Here is a 17,384-nt window from a genome sequence, read left to right as displayed (position 1 = left end):
TTAGAATCTAGAATATAGGAATACTAGCAATGATCGGCGCGGCGGCACGCCGCGCCAGTATGGTGGCTGACTAATGGAGAATGCCGCCGCACCAGTATGGTGGCTGACTAATGGAGAAGTAGGTGAAATAACATAGATACACCGTTTGAACTTGCAAGGGATATCTCAAAAGAAGTGAAGCTAAACCGTCGTAATGTCTAAGTATAATGCCAATGACAAAATCAAGCAAACTTGACAAATGACAACAATACATTCGCACTTACTTCTTACCTAGCTGATGGCATCTTAGCTACGTACAAAAGAAAAGCCGGTGGCAAGATGTTCATGAAGAACAGTTCACGAATGGGCAGGGCAATTGAACCAATAGTCACTTAATGATACGATTATCTCATCCGTAGCCTATGGAAATACGTTGTACCGAAGCTATAAGATGAAGCAAAATATGGTGTTACCACCGGTGGTAGTGTCCCCCCTCTCATTGCCGTAAGATGTAGCATATAGATTCTATAAGATAAAATGGGTACTGGAAATTACGAAATGTTAAAAGAATATAACATATCTATAGGAAACCTTTTGCGCAAAGAACAAAATCATGGGTGAAACAAAAAAGCAAAAGTATAGCAGAAGAATGGTATTTCATAAAAATATAATAATCTCATGTAGTCGGTCACAGCTCATCAATCTCTAAAGATAAATAAATCACATATTTGCAAATAGATAAATAAATCACATATTTGTCATTTGGCTAGACCCAATAGATATTTCTTACTTACATAATATTTTGAGTGGGATGTTCAACAATATTAATACTTCTGTCTATAATAAACGTATGAGATTTGTCTATAATAAATGTACTCTTTATTGTCTAGATACATCCAGATTTAGACACACCTCAGACATATATTTTTATAAACTTTAGGTCTAAAGGCGCAACGTGATACACATTTACCTAGGTACTGCTAGGTACACGTAAACAATTGTTTCCCTTTTAATTGTAGGATTGGTATGTTTTTTTCCTGTAGATAACATGGCGCAAATGTCTGGTTTTCCTGGGTGTTTTTTTTCTTTTTTAATAGAATTTATTCTGCATTCTACTTTTCTTTCGGAAGATTAACCTAGCTTGATTGGAAAAAAACAACACATTTCTTTCCTTTTATAATAACTTATTAACTTTAATAGCAAGTACATTTTTTTGTTGGATTTCTGCACTATATTATTTTATATAGAGGACTAAAACTTTAAATACTCCCTCCGTTCCTTTCTACAGTGCCTATAGATTTTTGGCATTTGTTTCACAATATAAGGTTGTAGCTTGACTTTTTTTCAATTACCCCCTCCATCGGTCAACTCCCCACATGACATGCATGAAAAAAATCCATACAAAATAGGAAACAATTAATTGAGATTCCTAATGCATGGCTCCAAGGATTGCTTAGATTTAGGAAGCAATGTTTTTCTTTCCTTAATTAAAACTGGCTGCACATATATGGAGAGTCAACTAGACAGATTTGTGGGATTTGTTATGGTAAGTTAGGAAGTTATTGATTTCCCTAATTTTAGTCCGATCTCAAATCGTTCAGCCAGGGGGTCTTGCGTAAAAAATACTCTTGCGCTAATTTCCGTGCCAAAAAACAATAAGCACTATAGAATGGAACGGAGGGAGTATGAAAAAATGAAGTGGCACCATGATCTTTGCAAGAGATTGGAAAAAAAACAACACATTTCTTTCCTTCTATAATAACTTATTAACTTTAATAGCAAGTACATTTTTTTGTTGGATTTCTGCACTATATTATTTTATCTAGAGGACTAAAACTTTAAATATGAAAAAATGAAGTGGCACCATGATCTTTGCAAGAGTTTCATTCATGTGCACCTGAAATCATTATCGAAAAAATGTGCACATGAAACTGAACTGTGGCAACAGGACTGTCCAGCGTCATAGGTTGCACTTATACTTCTACACAAAGTTAACCCACGAAGAGGAATACAAAGGTACAAACCCCTATGAAAACAACAGCTACGGAAACCTGGTGTCCAGAAGACGACAGGTTGATCTCTCAATGTGCATACAATAGATGTGTTCAGTGTGTTTTCCCCAGAATTCTTGGTGGTCTCTCAAGCTCCAAACTATTGAATTACGTCTGCAAGAAGTAAAACACAGATGGTGTAAAATAATCTGCTAGTCAGGAAAAATCCATTAGAGAATCTGCAAATGACGTTTTGAATGTGATCCAGAACATGACCCAACCACATGTAAACATGTATTGGCCAGTCTTGATCGTTAACAATCACCACATAATTAAGTTACTCCCTTCGTCTAAAAATAGGTGTCTTAATTTTTTCTCCATATCTATAACTAAGATATATCTAGATACGGATGTATCTAGACAAAACTAAGACACCTAAAAATAGACGGAGGGAGTACATATCTTTATCCAGCCAAAGATAAACTATCCAACACATCCACCTTGCTATAGGAAAACGTACATTTGAAGCAGATCAGCACCATTATAAGTGGTGCTTTTATCTGGATATTCAAAACAGAGGCAGTTTCTAGATTATTAATTTAATCAGCTACTAATTTTCAATTACCAGCTACAAACAACGAAAGCAAATCATTCCTCCTTATACGTGTTCTCTGGGGCACACACACAAAAGACGACGAACCGATAATAGCATAATCATTGCCCCTCTTAATTTGTAAACAAAAGCTTTTGATTGATTAGTACTCTCCAGCTGATTAATCGTTTAGCTTAACTGTATATTTCTGTTGTACAGATTTGAAAGACTTATAGCTTCTACTATGAGGGTTTCAGAGGCCTCCTAGCCAGCCAGTTTTGGATCATCTTCTATTTTTTCTTATCAATAATCCTAGTATAGTTGCTTGCCTTTTTGTGGTGCTGATAGTGCAGGAGAGACACTGCAAGGCTAACCCTTTTTTTATTGTACACTTTACACAGTGAAGCATGTAACTAATACACTAATTCACAAAGTAACAGTTATGTTCCTTGCTAGCACGAGTAGAGGCCAATTATATTTTCAAATTGAAAAAATGTGCAACATGTATCAACTTAAAACAGGGGTAGTTCCTTTTTCCATTCGTGTTTTCCATGATAATTATGACCTATATTTGCAGCCAGATGCCACATGTTTGTAATAGATGTGAAAATAACAGCATGCATACATGCTCGTTAGCCTGATACAACTTATTTACTTATTGTTCTTATAATTTGAACACACGAAAAACCTGAATCTATTTGTAGTGCTGATAAAAGGAGACCCCAAGCATGCCATCCAATTGATGAATAGGGTGTGAATGATTTTATCGTAGGAGCATAAGCAGTAAGTACCTTTGAGCGGAGCTGTGAGGAACCATGAAAAAAAGGAAGGAGTACCACACAACGATGTCCGGAATTCCCAACAGCCATGAGATTATATGGACCGAGAGGAGAAAACCTAGCACAAACAACCAAAGAATAAAGAAATTAAAACATCAGTAAAGAAAGACTTTATTTGAGAGGAAACCTCTCGAAGTCTCTAATTATTTTGTTAGTTTTGGGATGACAACCGGACCAGCAACACCTGTTTCAGATAGGCACAAGGTAGACACCCTCTCAAATAAAGCCTCCTAAATTGTTCCTTCGAATGTTGTAGTAACACTTTCTTATAGAATAGCTAAATAGTGACAACCCTGAACTTTCATTTACATCATGCTGAACTCGGTGGGGGGGGGGGGGGAGTTGTCTATTATGAGAAGCCTCATTAGGATAACTCTATGTTGTTTTCTAGTTGCCACTAACTGGATGAAATTTCTAAACTGTTTGTCGGGAGATCATGAGTCCAAGGGTTGTAGACTAAGAACTGGCCGGACAAAAGGTAGTGAGAACGTAGAAATTAGGAAAATCACCGAGCAACTCCTGAAACGAAGAAATGACACATCACACAACAATAAGATCGGACAGAGAAAAAAGGCAAGTGAAACAATATGGGTGGGTGCAGACCTTGTTCTAGCAATGCACAACCCTGGCAAGAGATGCATCTTCTCAAGCTACAGTACACGTCGACGTTCTCAGCTTTTTTTTTTTTTTTTTTTTTTTGCGACGTATCGACGTTCTCAGCTTCTAAGGCCAGTTAGTACGATAATATTAGGAATCGATGAATAAATAGTATTTCTATCTGAAGGACGAAGGATAATTTTTACCCCAGCAATTACTCGCATTTGTGAGAAAGGAGTTGGTCTACAGCCTGGAAAAAATCTTTTCGATCGAGTTAGAAACATTAGTGCCAGGCAAATTAAATAGGAACAAATAGAGTTAGAAACAGTAGTGCCAGCAGATTACATAGGAACAGATAGAGTAAATTGCATGTTAGGATCAGACACAACTTATTTCTACCGAATGTTGTGACAAATCAGCATTTTCTAACTTGTATGAAATAGCATAGCCAATTATTTTCTGGAGATGCAAATACAATTCAGAAAAATGACCAACGTGAATGCCATAGAGAGGTCGCATTATTTCCTGCAGTTGAGGATGCACCATTCTGAGTAAAAAGAAAAGACATGACATTTCTGTTGCCTACAGATTCTGTTCAGAAGAAAGGCAAGTACGGCAATAATAAGCACTCTGTGATTGCTGCAAAACTTAATTAAGGACGGGAAGCAAATTTTGACGGAAGCAGGGCAAGCACTTTATGGTTTTTCTATAAAGTAGACAATCGACAGTAAGCAAATTTCTACAGATGAGGAGCACACTGAACACCGCAAGAAAAGTAGGCCATGAGATAACGTAGCACCTCTCCAGAACCTTACATTTTGGGAAAAGCTTATCTAAACATGAAAATAACTCACTTCAATATGCTACAAAATAGGCACAGATTGATCTTCAGCTATTTTGCTGAACAAAACCGAAGTTACTGAGACTGCGTTTCCTATTTCTAAAACAAAAAAAGTAAGATACTAAGTCTGCTACTGCTTGATAACATCAGTTGTGAGGATCATTCAAAAATACACTTCCACTAAATCTGGAAATAATTGCTGCGTTTAAATTCAAGAGCATCATTATAAGGGCTTTGGGTGAAAAAAGGTTCAATGATTACAGATTAACTACCTTCGCTGATGCAAAACATATAGATAGTGGGAAACCCTTTCAGATACTACCTGAAAAAATGTCGAAATAAGACAAATCTAATCTAAAATAAGAAAAAAATTTGACCTTGGAATAAAATTGCAAAAACAATGTAGTTCAAAACACTCCGTAAAAGGAGTTTGATGAGCCTCTTACAATCCGTTGCACCAAACTGCATCTTTAACTGCAGAAAATTTGTTGACTCAGATTTAAGTGAGAAGGCCTGAAGTACACATAGGTAGTAGATGAACACAGGATATGAAGTCTAAGTGTGAGGAAACCTTGAGCTGCACCTTAGGCTAGGTACTCCAGTAGCAAGGAGCAGTCTGGGTTTATTTTTTGTGCATCGCAGTTGGCCCATCGTTGTTGGTGCCTGTATTTTTTTGTTTTGATTTGCATCTTCAGGGGAAACGGAGGCATATGGAAGAGACAGCTCACCTGAATCTCGCCAAGAGGGAGGAAGCGGGACATGACAGCTTGCTTCATCTAGTCATCGCCATTTCCATGGCTGCAAGGTGAGAGCGAGGCGTTTGCCTCGAAAATCACTATAGAGGAAGCCCCCTATTCTGACCTCACCGTGTTGACTGCTGCCGGGCCGAGCGCGGACACCTCGCCATATAACGGCGCCCTCCAGCGAGCTCGGAGAAGTGGAAGTGGTGGCCGACGGGAAACATGAGGGATCTAACCTGTAGGAAGTTAGGGGAGAGTTAGAGGTTCGGGCAGGGAAAAACCTGGCTGGGAGTCGCGGAACTGATAGGCGGCGTCGCGTAGCTGTCCCATGAGGTTGACCAGGTGGTCGTCGGTGCCCTCACCACAGAGCTCCTCGTCGCCTCAGGCGCCGGCGCGGATCCCGAGCGTCCTCGCCTTGCTCTCCGATTTGATGGTGGTGGGTGATCCGATCCGGTGATGACCAGAGATGTCTTCCTCCATCCCCATCTCCTCGGCCGCCACCAACGCGAGATAATCCACACCGGCGAGGGCGCCTCCGGGTCTTCTCGCCATGCCCCGCATACGCCTCTCCTTTCCCGTTGCTCTCCTTCCGTGCTGCTGCTCCCTCTTCTCCATCAGCATAGGGGAAAGGCGGGCGAGAGTGATTGCCTTATGCCGCTTCCGCAAGCCAAGGCATGTCGGCACGCGGATGCACGCCGCGCCGTCCACCTTCTTACTATCGCCGGAGCTGGAGAACCTCCACATTGGGAGAGAGGGAGGCAGGGGGAAGAAGCAACCCGCCGGTGCGGTTCCAGAAGGGGAGGGACGGGTTGCTTGCCCGATTTAGTCGAGGCCTTCGCCGCGTAGGCACGCGCGGCGCCCGCAGCGGCCGTCCGTCTTAGGCACGGCTACACAGGCTCGGCCCATGGGAGCTCGTTGGCGAAGACGGCGACGAACCAGCCTCGGTTCGGCCATCACAGGGGCCTGCGCGCACCTTCCAATGTTACTGCACGCATCCCCGGTGGGGGCCTGACGAAGTTGGTGACCTCGCTGACGGAGCCGTCAATCTGCATAGCACGGGATCGAAATGGACAAACAACGCGCAACGAGAGGCGAGGCGGCGGCCGTGGGGCGGAGGAGCTTGGGCCTGGTGGGGAAGATGATGGGGGGAGAGAGATGAGAGGAAATCAAGATAAGCAACAGGCCACGTAATAACAAAAAGTAGTCAAAGCGGTGCTATCGGGACCCACCATGGCCCACCACCGCCCAGAATTATCAAAGCTATGGTCACACCAGCAATACACCAGAGCCAAACACCCAAAATATCATAAAGGAAAATGTACACAAGAAAAATCATAGGTGGTACCGAAACTGCACACAGAAAAAAGCAGTGGAGAATATATGATCTGAAACAACACGTGTCATCATGAGAATAACTCCCTATGAGGCCTCAAAATTATGAGAAAAATGATGTTTGTTCCCCTATAATATAGTAGTTATGTAACTTGTGCGGAAAAAGAAATATTGACCAAGTAACAGCGTGAGGCTCTGATACTAATTGTGCAAACAATAGAAAGTTCCATATTCTCTTCTTTGTGTAGGCCGCGTACCGTCATATTTTTCCTTGAAAACTTGCGTGAGTAAGTATCAAAATAATATATATGTATGTGCTTGATTCATTTCAAAAGTTTCTAATGCTTTAAACACGACTTTTGAGTTTTTTTTTTTAAATTCAGGCCCACCTAGACCCAATTTTACCGTTGTATTTTGGCTATTGCATACACCTAACCTTTTGAAAAAGAAAAAAAATCCAGTGGTGTGTATGGGGCAGCTAAACATTCGGTCTGCACGACGACATATACGCATGCAGTAGCATATACTCCTACTACGTACGTAATGATGTCGAATCCACACTGCCACAGCAATACGCAGGCGAGCCGTCGACGGACAAGACGCGCAGTACATTTCTTGTCCCCGCTAGCTAGCTTTCGACGCTAGCTACTGAGCCCATCAGATTCTGCTAGTTAATCGCGTGCAATGGCCAAGAGGCAATGCGGCTATAGCTGCTCTCGTGACTATAGCTAGGCACGCGGCACGCGCCCAGCGATATATAAGCCGACCAGGGTCGACGACGAGCCAGAGCTGGCAGCAGCTTCGTCGAGGATTCGAGCGAGCGAGGGAGAGAGGTATCCATGGCGAAGGCTACCTGCGGGAGGAGCGGGTTCGTGAGGCGGTACACCAGGTCCACGGTGCCGAGGATGCGGTGGACTGCCGAGCTCCAGCAGAGCTTCCTGCGAGCTGTCGACTGCCTCGGCGGCCCAGACAGCGCCAGTACGTTCCTTCCTCGCCTCCCCTTCCGTTCTTAGATTTCGCAACACCTCCCTTCTAGCTCGCTCGCCTTGCCACTCTTCGTTTCTTCAGGTTCATGGCTTTTCATTTTTTTTTCTCAAACTATTTCATGGTGTCGTGCTGATCTTTGCGCGACTTTAAACCGCAGAGGCAACCCCGAAGCGCATTCTTCAGCTCATGGACGTCGGAGGGCTCACCATATCCCATGTCAAGAGCCACCTTCAGGTCTGTCTCTTCTCTCTTGATCCTAGCTTCGATCCTTCACAGTTCACCCTTGGATAACCATGGCCTAACTTGCCATTGGCCTCTTACCATATCTGATCTTGAATTAAGGTTCTTCTTTTATCAACAGATGTACAGATGCACACTGCATGGCATTGGGAAGAAAGGTTAGGATGCCTTCTTCCTGAAATCTTCTTGCAAGTTTTCAGACTTCCTATGTAATTAGACTATTTCTTGGGATTTGGAATTGGATCACGGTACTGGAGTAAATAAATGATTTGTGGGTGAATGTCGTAATAATGATTAGCGTAACTGTAAGACAGCTCTGCCTCTGTAGTTTGTGTTAGGCCGGCCGGCGCCACTCGCGTTGTGGCTTTTTTGTGGGGCTCGATCTGATTCTGCACATGCTATGTAGATGATGCTAATGCAAAGCTAACCCGCTTTCTTCTTTCTGCATGTTTCCATCAGAGATGCAGCCACAGCTTCCTCCCAAGAATCACTCATTTGCCATTCATGAGCAAGGCACCAAAGGATTCATAGTCCCGCCCATGAAAAGGTATTTTGCTGCCACTTACTTTTCTATTCCTGGAGCTCCTAAATATTCGTGTAGTAATATAATCTTTTGTTAAATCGTAGTTTTATGCAGAAACAACACCTTGTCCTTGCCCCTTTAAGGCTTTAACCTTATCCTTTTCTCTGGTTCTTCGTATGAACAGGGCCAAGTTTGGGACGACGGGAGTTGCGGCAACATACACGAGCATGCAAGGAAACAGTGATATGAGGATGATGATGGTGGTTCCTGGCAGCCAGTGCTGCGGCATTGATGATTACGTGCGAGCGCAAGCAATGTCCATGGACAGGAGGTGCGTAAACGAGGAGGGCCTCCGGTGGCAGACTGATGCTGCCGCTTCTGCAAACCTCCAGGAATTAGGAGGACCTTGGGTGCAAGTGCAATGGCCTGACGACCCCTCTAAGGTACGCCAGGTAAAGGAAAAGCTTCGACAAACATAGCAGTACTAGGAACGTTGTGCAAAAGTTCATCGAAAGACGGTATATCCCTCTTGTCTTAACTGCTTTCCCGCCGCTTCTGAATCTTTCTCTTCGCATGCATGTCTCTCTAGTCTCATCTCTTGCTGTCCTGTCCTATACATATGGTTGAGGCAGCATTGGTAGCTAGCCTGCCCTCACAGTGCTTCCGTTGTATTTCCTGGTAGATTTCCCCTATGTGTGCTAGCATATATATATTACTCCAGATGTGCTCCCAGCACCGTATCTCTGACTGATGTTGCCGTTCTTTCCATGTCTCGACCGGGGGAACCTCGAATGAAATGACATGATCTCGGATAGGTACCTAAAAGGTCGACACTGGCTTTAAATGGGCATGCAAATCCCCCAGCTAGCTACCCTATCAACGCTTGTAGTGGTATTTCAGTAGGACAATGTGGTGTGGTATAGACTGGCGATGGTATGGCAGTAGTACCAGTGCAGCATGCTACGCTAGTATCGGACGCTGCCAGAAATGGCCCTCGAGAACCCTCCCTATCTTTGGCAGGAATAATAGCTTTGCCCCAGGCACCTGCTTCAGCTCATCGACAATGATGTGCCAAAAGGGGCGGCTTTTTCAGCGCTCCGCTCGCCTCCAACCCTCTCAGCTGTCGCGGCAGCAGCAGTTCTCATCATGGCCATGCATGGGCGAGCATTGCACATGAGAACTTAAGAACAAATTCATTAAAGCTCCTCTGATCATCTGATACTGTGCTAGCCCGGTTGTAGACAAAAGTTGGCCAGTAGCAACCTGGTATGTGTGCGTGTGATCTTTTGCTTCGGATGCACGTTGGTACAGTCGTACAGTAGCTTCCTGCCCTGCCACCGGCTCGAACCAAGCAGCTGATACATGCAGATTATCTAGTAGGGAGAACACATAAATTAGCTTCATTCACAGGAGAATTAGTGCTAACCTTTTTGTCTGGCTAATTCTCCAAATTTATTAACAGCTTTTTGTCTTTCTGAATTAGTAATTGATAAAAAAATTAACAGCTTCATCCAATCTATAACCTCCTCCTGCATTGGCTTCACAGGTTACCAAACCGGAAGCACCCCATCATATGAACCATACGGCGAGAACACTACCTTCCGTGGAGAGCTACCCAAGTTGGAGCTTCCTGTTCAGCAGTGCGACGACCGGAGAAGACGAGCCGGGCGACTCGGTGGACAACAAACGCTCGCCGTCGCCGTGGTTTGCCTTGGAGCAGAGAGCTCTGAACGACGTCTTTTCCTGTCCCAGCGACAGCAGCTGCGTGCTCTCGCCGTCGCCGAGGAGCTTCAGCGACTGCTCAGGGCCTCCGGGCTGCAGCTTTGCTGGGCAGCATGTTAACCTGGAACTTTCCCTGTCGATCCCTGGATCCTAAATTTAGGACATTATGCTGCATGCTGTTTCCTGTAAACCTCAAGTCTGAACATGGTGTTCGTCATGTTTGCCAGCTGATTTTGGTCTAGTTCTGTTGCAATAGTCTTCCAAGTTCCAACTTCCAAGCATGTAGCAAATGGACTAGGGATTAGTGGCTCTAATATATGACAAACGACAAGGCAGTACCTGTCTTGGTTATTAAGGGTAGGATTAATGTTAATTTCGATTTTGTATGTGGTAAGGCTGTCAGTAATATTCTCACAAATTGACAGCGTCACAAGGTGCATTCTGGTTGTCATATTTCAAGCTCTGACCAATACTTAATAATCTAATACAGTACTATACCATCAGCAATGCTACACTTACGGTCTGGTTGTTACGGGATTATACTGACGGGGAGACATGGAGAATCATGGATGGATTTCAGTTGCTAAAATCACGGGAGGAACAAAAGTTGCATCAACTAGATTGCTCCAACTCATCCCGTAAGATTTTCACGTAAGGAAGTTTCCGTAAGTCTAGCATTATTGACAACAATGCTACAATTACGGGCTGGTTGTAAGGATGAAGTCTTGCTACTTCTGCATAAGACTCCTAGAAAGTCTTGTGATGGTCTCAAATCTTGGGATGAGAGATTTCAATCCCACATAAGTTTGTATTTCTTCTTTTTTGGGGGCCTAGGGCCTTCTAGATAGCCAGCTATTGCTCATCTCTAGCAATAAGCTCTTTTTTTGTACTTATACTCTTTTTTGGAAAATTTATAAATATACACAGTGGGGAAACCTACTGATTTGCCTCAAAAAAAAAAAAAACGGGGAGACATGGAGGATCGTGGATGGATTTCAGTTGCTAAAATCACGGGAGGAACAAAAGTTGCATCAACCAGATTGCTCCAAGCTGGGATGATAGAACAAGAGCGCATCTGATCACATCATGTTAGCTTCAAATGTGGCACAGTACATCTGCGTGTAGTAGATCACACAGTAGAGATGCTTAGATTCAGGTCGGTATTTGCGGGCAGCAACCCAATGTACCCATGGCCATGGCCAAGCTACAGTGTCAGAGTGTCCTCTCGTTTCCGTCTGCTGGAAGAGAACAGAAACAGAATGATGAAAACATTCAGTCACCTCATGTGCGTGCGTGTGTTGTCTGTTTCAAGCTGCCTGCCGTCTGTTAAAAAGCCCAAGAGAGTCTTCAAACCCGCCACACTGATTTGCTGATAAAAGATTGACAAATCAAATCCCTCACTTCAGAAAAGCAGTCTAAAAAGGTGGTTAGAATATACTCGTCAGTTTCGGTGTTTGCCTTTGATGCTGCCGATGGCATCAACTTCTGTCAAAATCAAACCATTTACTACTTCTCACCAAAAGTTATGAGGGCGACAGCATCTCATCTCAAGTAGTACAAATTATTACCATCATGAGCAATTGAACACACCACAGTAGATTGCAGGGGAAAAGTACGGAAGGACGAAACAAAAAGAAAGGCATGAAAGAAGCTGCTTCCTCAGCAACATTCATGCTTTGTTACTGAATTGGTCATACAGTAATATTAAATAAATTTCAGAGAAAACACCATCATGTCCAGGTCCAGCAACAAGTTAATTTAAGTTTTGATGATGCAGCCGCTAGAAAAAGGACACGAAGCTAGCCTACAAGAACTGGACGAGAACTGCAGCTTACAAATTGACCTACCCCGAACCAGGCAATCAGCTTCTGAAAATCCTCGTGATAATTATAGTAGAACAACATGTAAGAGTTCTTCGTTTGTGAAGCTTGGTGATCATAGGAGGCTCAAGTTGCGGCACAGTTGAAATGAGCATGCTGGGGAAAAAAATTGCTTCTTCTGCGCATTGCCGTTACATGTACTCGGACCGGTGTATCACTTCTTCTTTGCTTTTGTATCAGATACCAAAGCCTTAACACAAAGACGAGGCTTAGCCGAGAAGAGTTCAGCTGGGAGAACAGATACCCCAGCCACCGAAGATCCAATGGGTACCCCAGAAATTGGTAGCACCTCCACAAGTATTGCCACCTGGACGTCAGAAACATGTTTACTGTGTTAGCACACTCGTCAAATGGTCGTCTGACACAAGCTGTGAAATTAAACGTGCTGAAACTGCAGCATGTCAGGTGTCAATACCAAACTAATTCCAGCTGTCATCATGGTGTAAATAAAAAATAAGACCTTAGTTCCACTAGTCAGCATCCAAACATCGCTCTTTTCAAGTTCGGAGTTCAGATTATGGTGCTTTAAATTCTAATCCTAGATAGCTGATCAGTAAACAGTAAACCTTGCTAAGCTGTAACAACTATAGCAGGATTTGTCCAAGGATACCTCAGGAGATTTGAGATCAACAATTGCACCCTCAGAAACTGATTTGATAGCACCAGCAACCACCTTGAAACATTGTTCCCTATGCATCAAAGCTTGTTGAGTTGAGCTGTTATCGTCATTCTTCTGAGTCTTAGTAACAGTTTCATCAATGCCTCTCCTATTATAGCCAACTGCAAACTTTATCATAGGTTATATTTGTACTCAAATTAGTATGGACTAAGAAATATGAATAGTATCTACTGATCAATGTATTTCCATGAGATACTGTTGTGAAAATAAAACATAACGTCATTCTTCAAAATAAATGCAAAGTTGTAGCCAGCCCCAATGTTATGTGGGGTACCTTGCAACAGCGCCGTCCGCAACACGACAAGATGTGGAGCCAGTCCAGCAACAGGAGAGTCCTGGCAGCAGATTGGTGTCCTAGTCTAGTAAGTATCCTAGTCAGTAGCAGATCAGTCTCTAAGGTGCATAAAGAAGCAGTGGCAGAGGCGCATGAAGAAGTAGTGCAAGAGGAAGAAGCAGTAGCGACACATATGCAGATCAGCGCTACAAGGACAATTGGCACAGCCAAAAGAATCACAGCCAAGCAACCAGGCGCAGAAACGCAACTAGTGGCGGCGGTACTGCAACAAGGTGGTACAATAAAGGCGCAAAAAGAAGCAACACTGGCAGCGACCTTGACAGGAGAACCGCCTACATCGTCAGATCCAGCAGCGGCAACACAACTTGAAGCAGCACCTGTGGTGGCATTGGGTATATTGGAGCCTTGGAGGTAACACTTGATGTGCCAAGACATGGAGCCCTGGGAGCAACAAGACCATGGCTGTCAGCCTGGAGCTTGAGGACAAGCTGCTTTTCCGGGAGGGGTGTGTAGTGTTGTGGACATTAGCATGTTGCCTCCCAATGAGACACAGGGAAGGAGTCGGCTAGGGAAGAGTCTATAAACAGGACGAACTGAATTAGGAAAGATGAGTTAGAGATAGGATTAGGAAAGGTAAATTCGGAACAGTGATGATTAGGAAAGTATAGTGCCTTGGATGTCAAGTTAGGGGGTATAATGTATTTGTCGGTCATGTAAGTTGTCGAATTAAGCAAGAACAATCAATCAAATCTCTCCCTAATTATTCTCTCTTCTCAACCTATGTGTACCCTATCCCTCGCAGCCATGCCGTCTGGCTATCTTCTGCACGGTAGTTATCCCGTTGTGGATCTAAGTCCACAACACTAACTAGATGCAGCTTAATCTCAATACTAAAACAGTATAAGTAGCGCAATCGTATCTACCTTGATAGGTTCGTGTTGGTCTCGTTTATTCTTGAAGAAATCAAGGAATAACTTTGATACGGTGGCATGTAGCTCTGTTTCTGACAGAATACAGGTTTCCTGAATAGGAAATATGCGGTGACACCATCTGTCCATTCATGCACATTTCTTCAGTTCAAGGAAATCTCACGCATGGTTTAAATAGATGAATTCATTCAATTAAGTTAAGAACTTACTGTGGAGATTTAAGCTTCCCAGATCTCAGTGAATGAAACACTTCGGTAAGCATCTGAATAACATGAACGCCTCCACTAGGGAAAGAAAAGAAAAGCAAACCACTCATTGATAACTTAACCAATGAGAGATTTGAAGTCCTATCAACATCTTCACTTGTCTTGGAGTGACACGAACTCGCTTCTACTTCAATGCAGCCTGTTACGGTGTGACAAAAATGCACAAGATCATAAACATGCAGGTAACTGAACGACCCATAATACCTCTACATCTAGCATGGCCAACAAGTTATCAAGTATAATTTATACTAACCAGTCGATTCTGAAGCATCGCTTCTCCCATTTGCTACTGTATCTTCTGAATGTTCAATTTCTGAAGCCTCAGAACATAATTTTCTTTTCTTTGGTGCAGCTTCCATACAACATGGTTCCAAGTTTTCAGAACTATGGCTGCTTGCATGACTAATGTACTGAATAAATACAAAAAATATAGTGTTACGTCAACATATTTTAACAAGTGCATGGAAGCTGGAGTTGCAGAAGGTTGCACAAACTATGCATAACCCTACCACAAAAAAGAGAGCATATATAACACTTTCTTTTGAGTTGTAGTAAAGTTTGCAAACTATTCTGATGATAAATAGTCAAAAATCGAAAGAATAAATGGATGAAAAGCAAAAGCGTCATAACTGAAAGTCAATATTAGCTGGCATCAAAGGTGTGACCTCCTGATGTTTGAATCGAGGTGAACAGTGCACAGGAAGGATTGGAAACATATGCATATATGGTACTGAAATATATGTTCTAGCTACACTGGTTCACTAGGTTTACAGCATGAGAGGCGTGCACCACATGGTGAATGAAATGCCATACAAATTCACGAGCAGCATCATGGAGATAACCAAATTTGAAATAGCAGTACATAGGATAGAATTGCGGCCTAGAATTATCAATTGCAGAGGAAAAGTCAAAAGTATAAGGAGCAAGATCAACCTCTCCAAGAATAGAAATGGCTTCCTTGGTTGCACTTTTCTCCCGCTCTGTCAGATGACAATCACATCAGACAAATCAGAGGATAGAAATTAAGTGCATAAGGAAAACTACCCCCAAGTAAGATGCCTTTTAACTATGCATTTGGTCATGATAATGTCCTAAATGGTACTGCAAGCCATGTAAAATGAATTATATCATGCATACACTATTGTTATTGTTTGTCTTCTATTCAACTATTTATTTCACTTATCTTACATAATATCACTGTGGCAACCAACCACAAATAACTGAGTTTATCATATAGCAGCTGCAGTTGATACACCAACAAAAGAAATTCGCAAGCATTGGTAATCTTGATTTATTTAGCACTAGCTTAGGACAGAACATAGCCAATACTGAAGAAAAATGTAAATACAACATGCTCGATGAATGTCCAGTAGTCTCATGCTTCGTCTACTTTTTGCAGTTTAGGTAGTTTCGCGTGGTACTAGTGCAATCTAGAACTGTCAATGGTAATTATACAAAATTTCCACTAATTTCCATATTGCAATAACTTAGTGTGCTATAACAAGACCCACAGATCTTCATTAGGAATCATACTGGTCATCATATATTTGTTACTCATATAAGATGCTGGAAAAATATAAGCAACTTCGACGCTTCCAAATCCACAGCTAAACGGTACTATTTGGCGTTTGTCCGTGTCCTACTAAAGAAGCTCGTATAAATCCCGGAATATCTACCCCTCAAAAAAATATCCAAGAACAGATGGTCAGATACATCAGCCCAAATGACCAGCTTAGCATAATAGCACTGGCCACTGGAGATGGCCGACCCATAAAAATAGGGCAAGAGAATCTAGCATGAAAGACGCCACGTACTGATTGGACAGGTGATGAGGAAACCGGAGTGGGAGCGGAGGAGGAGGGAGCCCGACGCGCGGTAGTCGTAGCGCGGGAGGTTGATCACCGCAGCGTGCTGCTCCCACGGCTGGAGCGCCCGGTCGGCGGCGGCGTCAGCTACCGGCTCCAGCGGCGGCTCGCGGGACGGTGCTGGGGTTTCCGTCTCGTGCCTGGACTCCGGCTCCGGCTCCGGCGCCGCCATGAGGGGGTTTGTCTGTTGGGTCCAAAGCCTCGAACTCGAAGGGCACCAGCGCTCTCCGATACTGGTCGCGGCGACGCCCTACCAAGTATTTACCGTAAACTGGCCACGAAGGCGTATTACGTGTTGTTTCCGTAAACAAGCTGGAGAGGCGACTCAAGTTAGTTTACCGGGCGAATGACACCGAGGCATGTCACGTAACTTTCCTTTCCAACCGGGGTAACCCCTTTCCATTACTTAACGGAAATACAGTAGTACATTGTTTATACTCTCTCAGGGCTTGTTTGGTTACAGGAATCCCGGCGTGATCCCGGTCTTTTCTCGGAGAAATTTTACCCCCAGTTCAGAGGTCGGGAAAATAATCCCGAGGGTTTGCTCCTGTTTCTGCCTATTCCTAGCCGGAAATGTTTACCCGGGAAAGTTTAGGCCAACAGCCAAACAGCCCTCGGTTCCATGGGATGGAGGGAGTATGTAAGAGCATCTCCAACCGCGTCCTCCAAACCGTCCCCAAGGTGATTTTGGGACATGCCGAACAAAAAACGTTCCCAGCCGCGTCCTATAAACCCGTTTTTTGTCCGGTGCGCTCTGATACGGTGTCCGCCGCCCCGAGCCCATCCCCGCCCCACAGGAGACGATCCGGGCACGACGGACACAACGAAAAGTGAGGCGAAGCATAGCGGGACCGACGCGTCAGCGGCTCGGAAGCCTAAAACCCCGCCGCCTACCTTTGGTCAAGCGACGTTAATGGCGTCCCAATTTTCCCAGGCGACATGCGCCGGACATGCGTCTGCCAAGCAGCGGCGGCTCGAGGATGGCCGTGAACGGCATAGGCGTCCCGCCGCCGCCGTCGCCGGGCACGGAGCGCTGGACGGACGCCATCAGGGCCCGGCGGGCTGCACTCGCCGCCGAGGAGCGGGC

The 17,384-nt window shown here is 43.9% G+C and overlaps 2 protein-coding genes and 1 long non-coding RNA gene across 3 annotated transcripts; 1 reads left to right on the top strand and 2 right to left on the bottom strand.

The window, feature by feature from the left end:
- Positions 1-5,210: 5,210 nt before the first annotated feature.
- LOC124687406 lies at positions 5,211-6,102 on the bottom strand. The gene is made up of 2 exons (XR_006998209.1): positions 5,411-6,102; positions 5,211-5,313 (listed from the first exon to the last, which is right to left on the bottom strand). It is a non-coding gene; the product is annotated as an uncharacterized LOC124687406 (long non-coding RNA).
- A 1,714-nt stretch (positions 6,103-7,816) lies between these two features.
- On the top strand, positions 7,817-10,537 carry LOC124690192 (myb family transcription factor MOF1-like). Its single transcript, XM_047223611.1, has 6 exons — positions 7,817-7,889; positions 8,056-8,132; positions 8,260-8,296; positions 8,598-8,685; positions 8,846-9,104; positions 10,208-10,537. The coding sequence occupies exons 1-6, from the start codon at positions 7,817-7,819 to the stop codon at positions 10,535-10,537; spliced, it is 864 nt and encodes a 287-aa protein (XP_047079567.1).
- A 1,466-nt stretch (positions 10,538-12,003) lies between these two features.
- LOC124687404 lies at positions 12,004-16,469 on the bottom strand. The gene is made up of 7 exons (XM_047221188.1): positions 16,247-16,469; positions 15,366-15,412; positions 14,686-14,842; positions 14,376-14,571; positions 14,161-14,287; positions 12,874-13,050; positions 12,004-12,570 (listed from the first exon to the last, which is right to left on the bottom strand). The coding sequence occupies exons 1-7, from the start codon at positions 16,467-16,469 to the stop codon at positions 12,418-12,420; spliced, it is 1,080 nt and encodes a 359-aa protein (XP_047077144.1). The 3' UTR covers positions 12,004-12,417.
- Between the last annotated feature and the right edge of the window lie 915 nt (positions 16,470-17,384).

This window comes from Lolium rigidum, chromosome 2 (genome assembly GCF_022539505.1).
Source record: "Lolium rigidum isolate FL_2022 chromosome 2, APGP_CSIRO_Lrig_0.1, whole genome shotgun sequence".
NCBI classification, from domain to species: domain Eukaryota; kingdom Viridiplantae; phylum Streptophyta; class Magnoliopsida; order Poales; family Poaceae; genus Lolium; species Lolium rigidum.
Note: the sequence above shows the minus strand (reverse complement) of the source record. Positions and strands in the feature narration are given on the sequence as shown.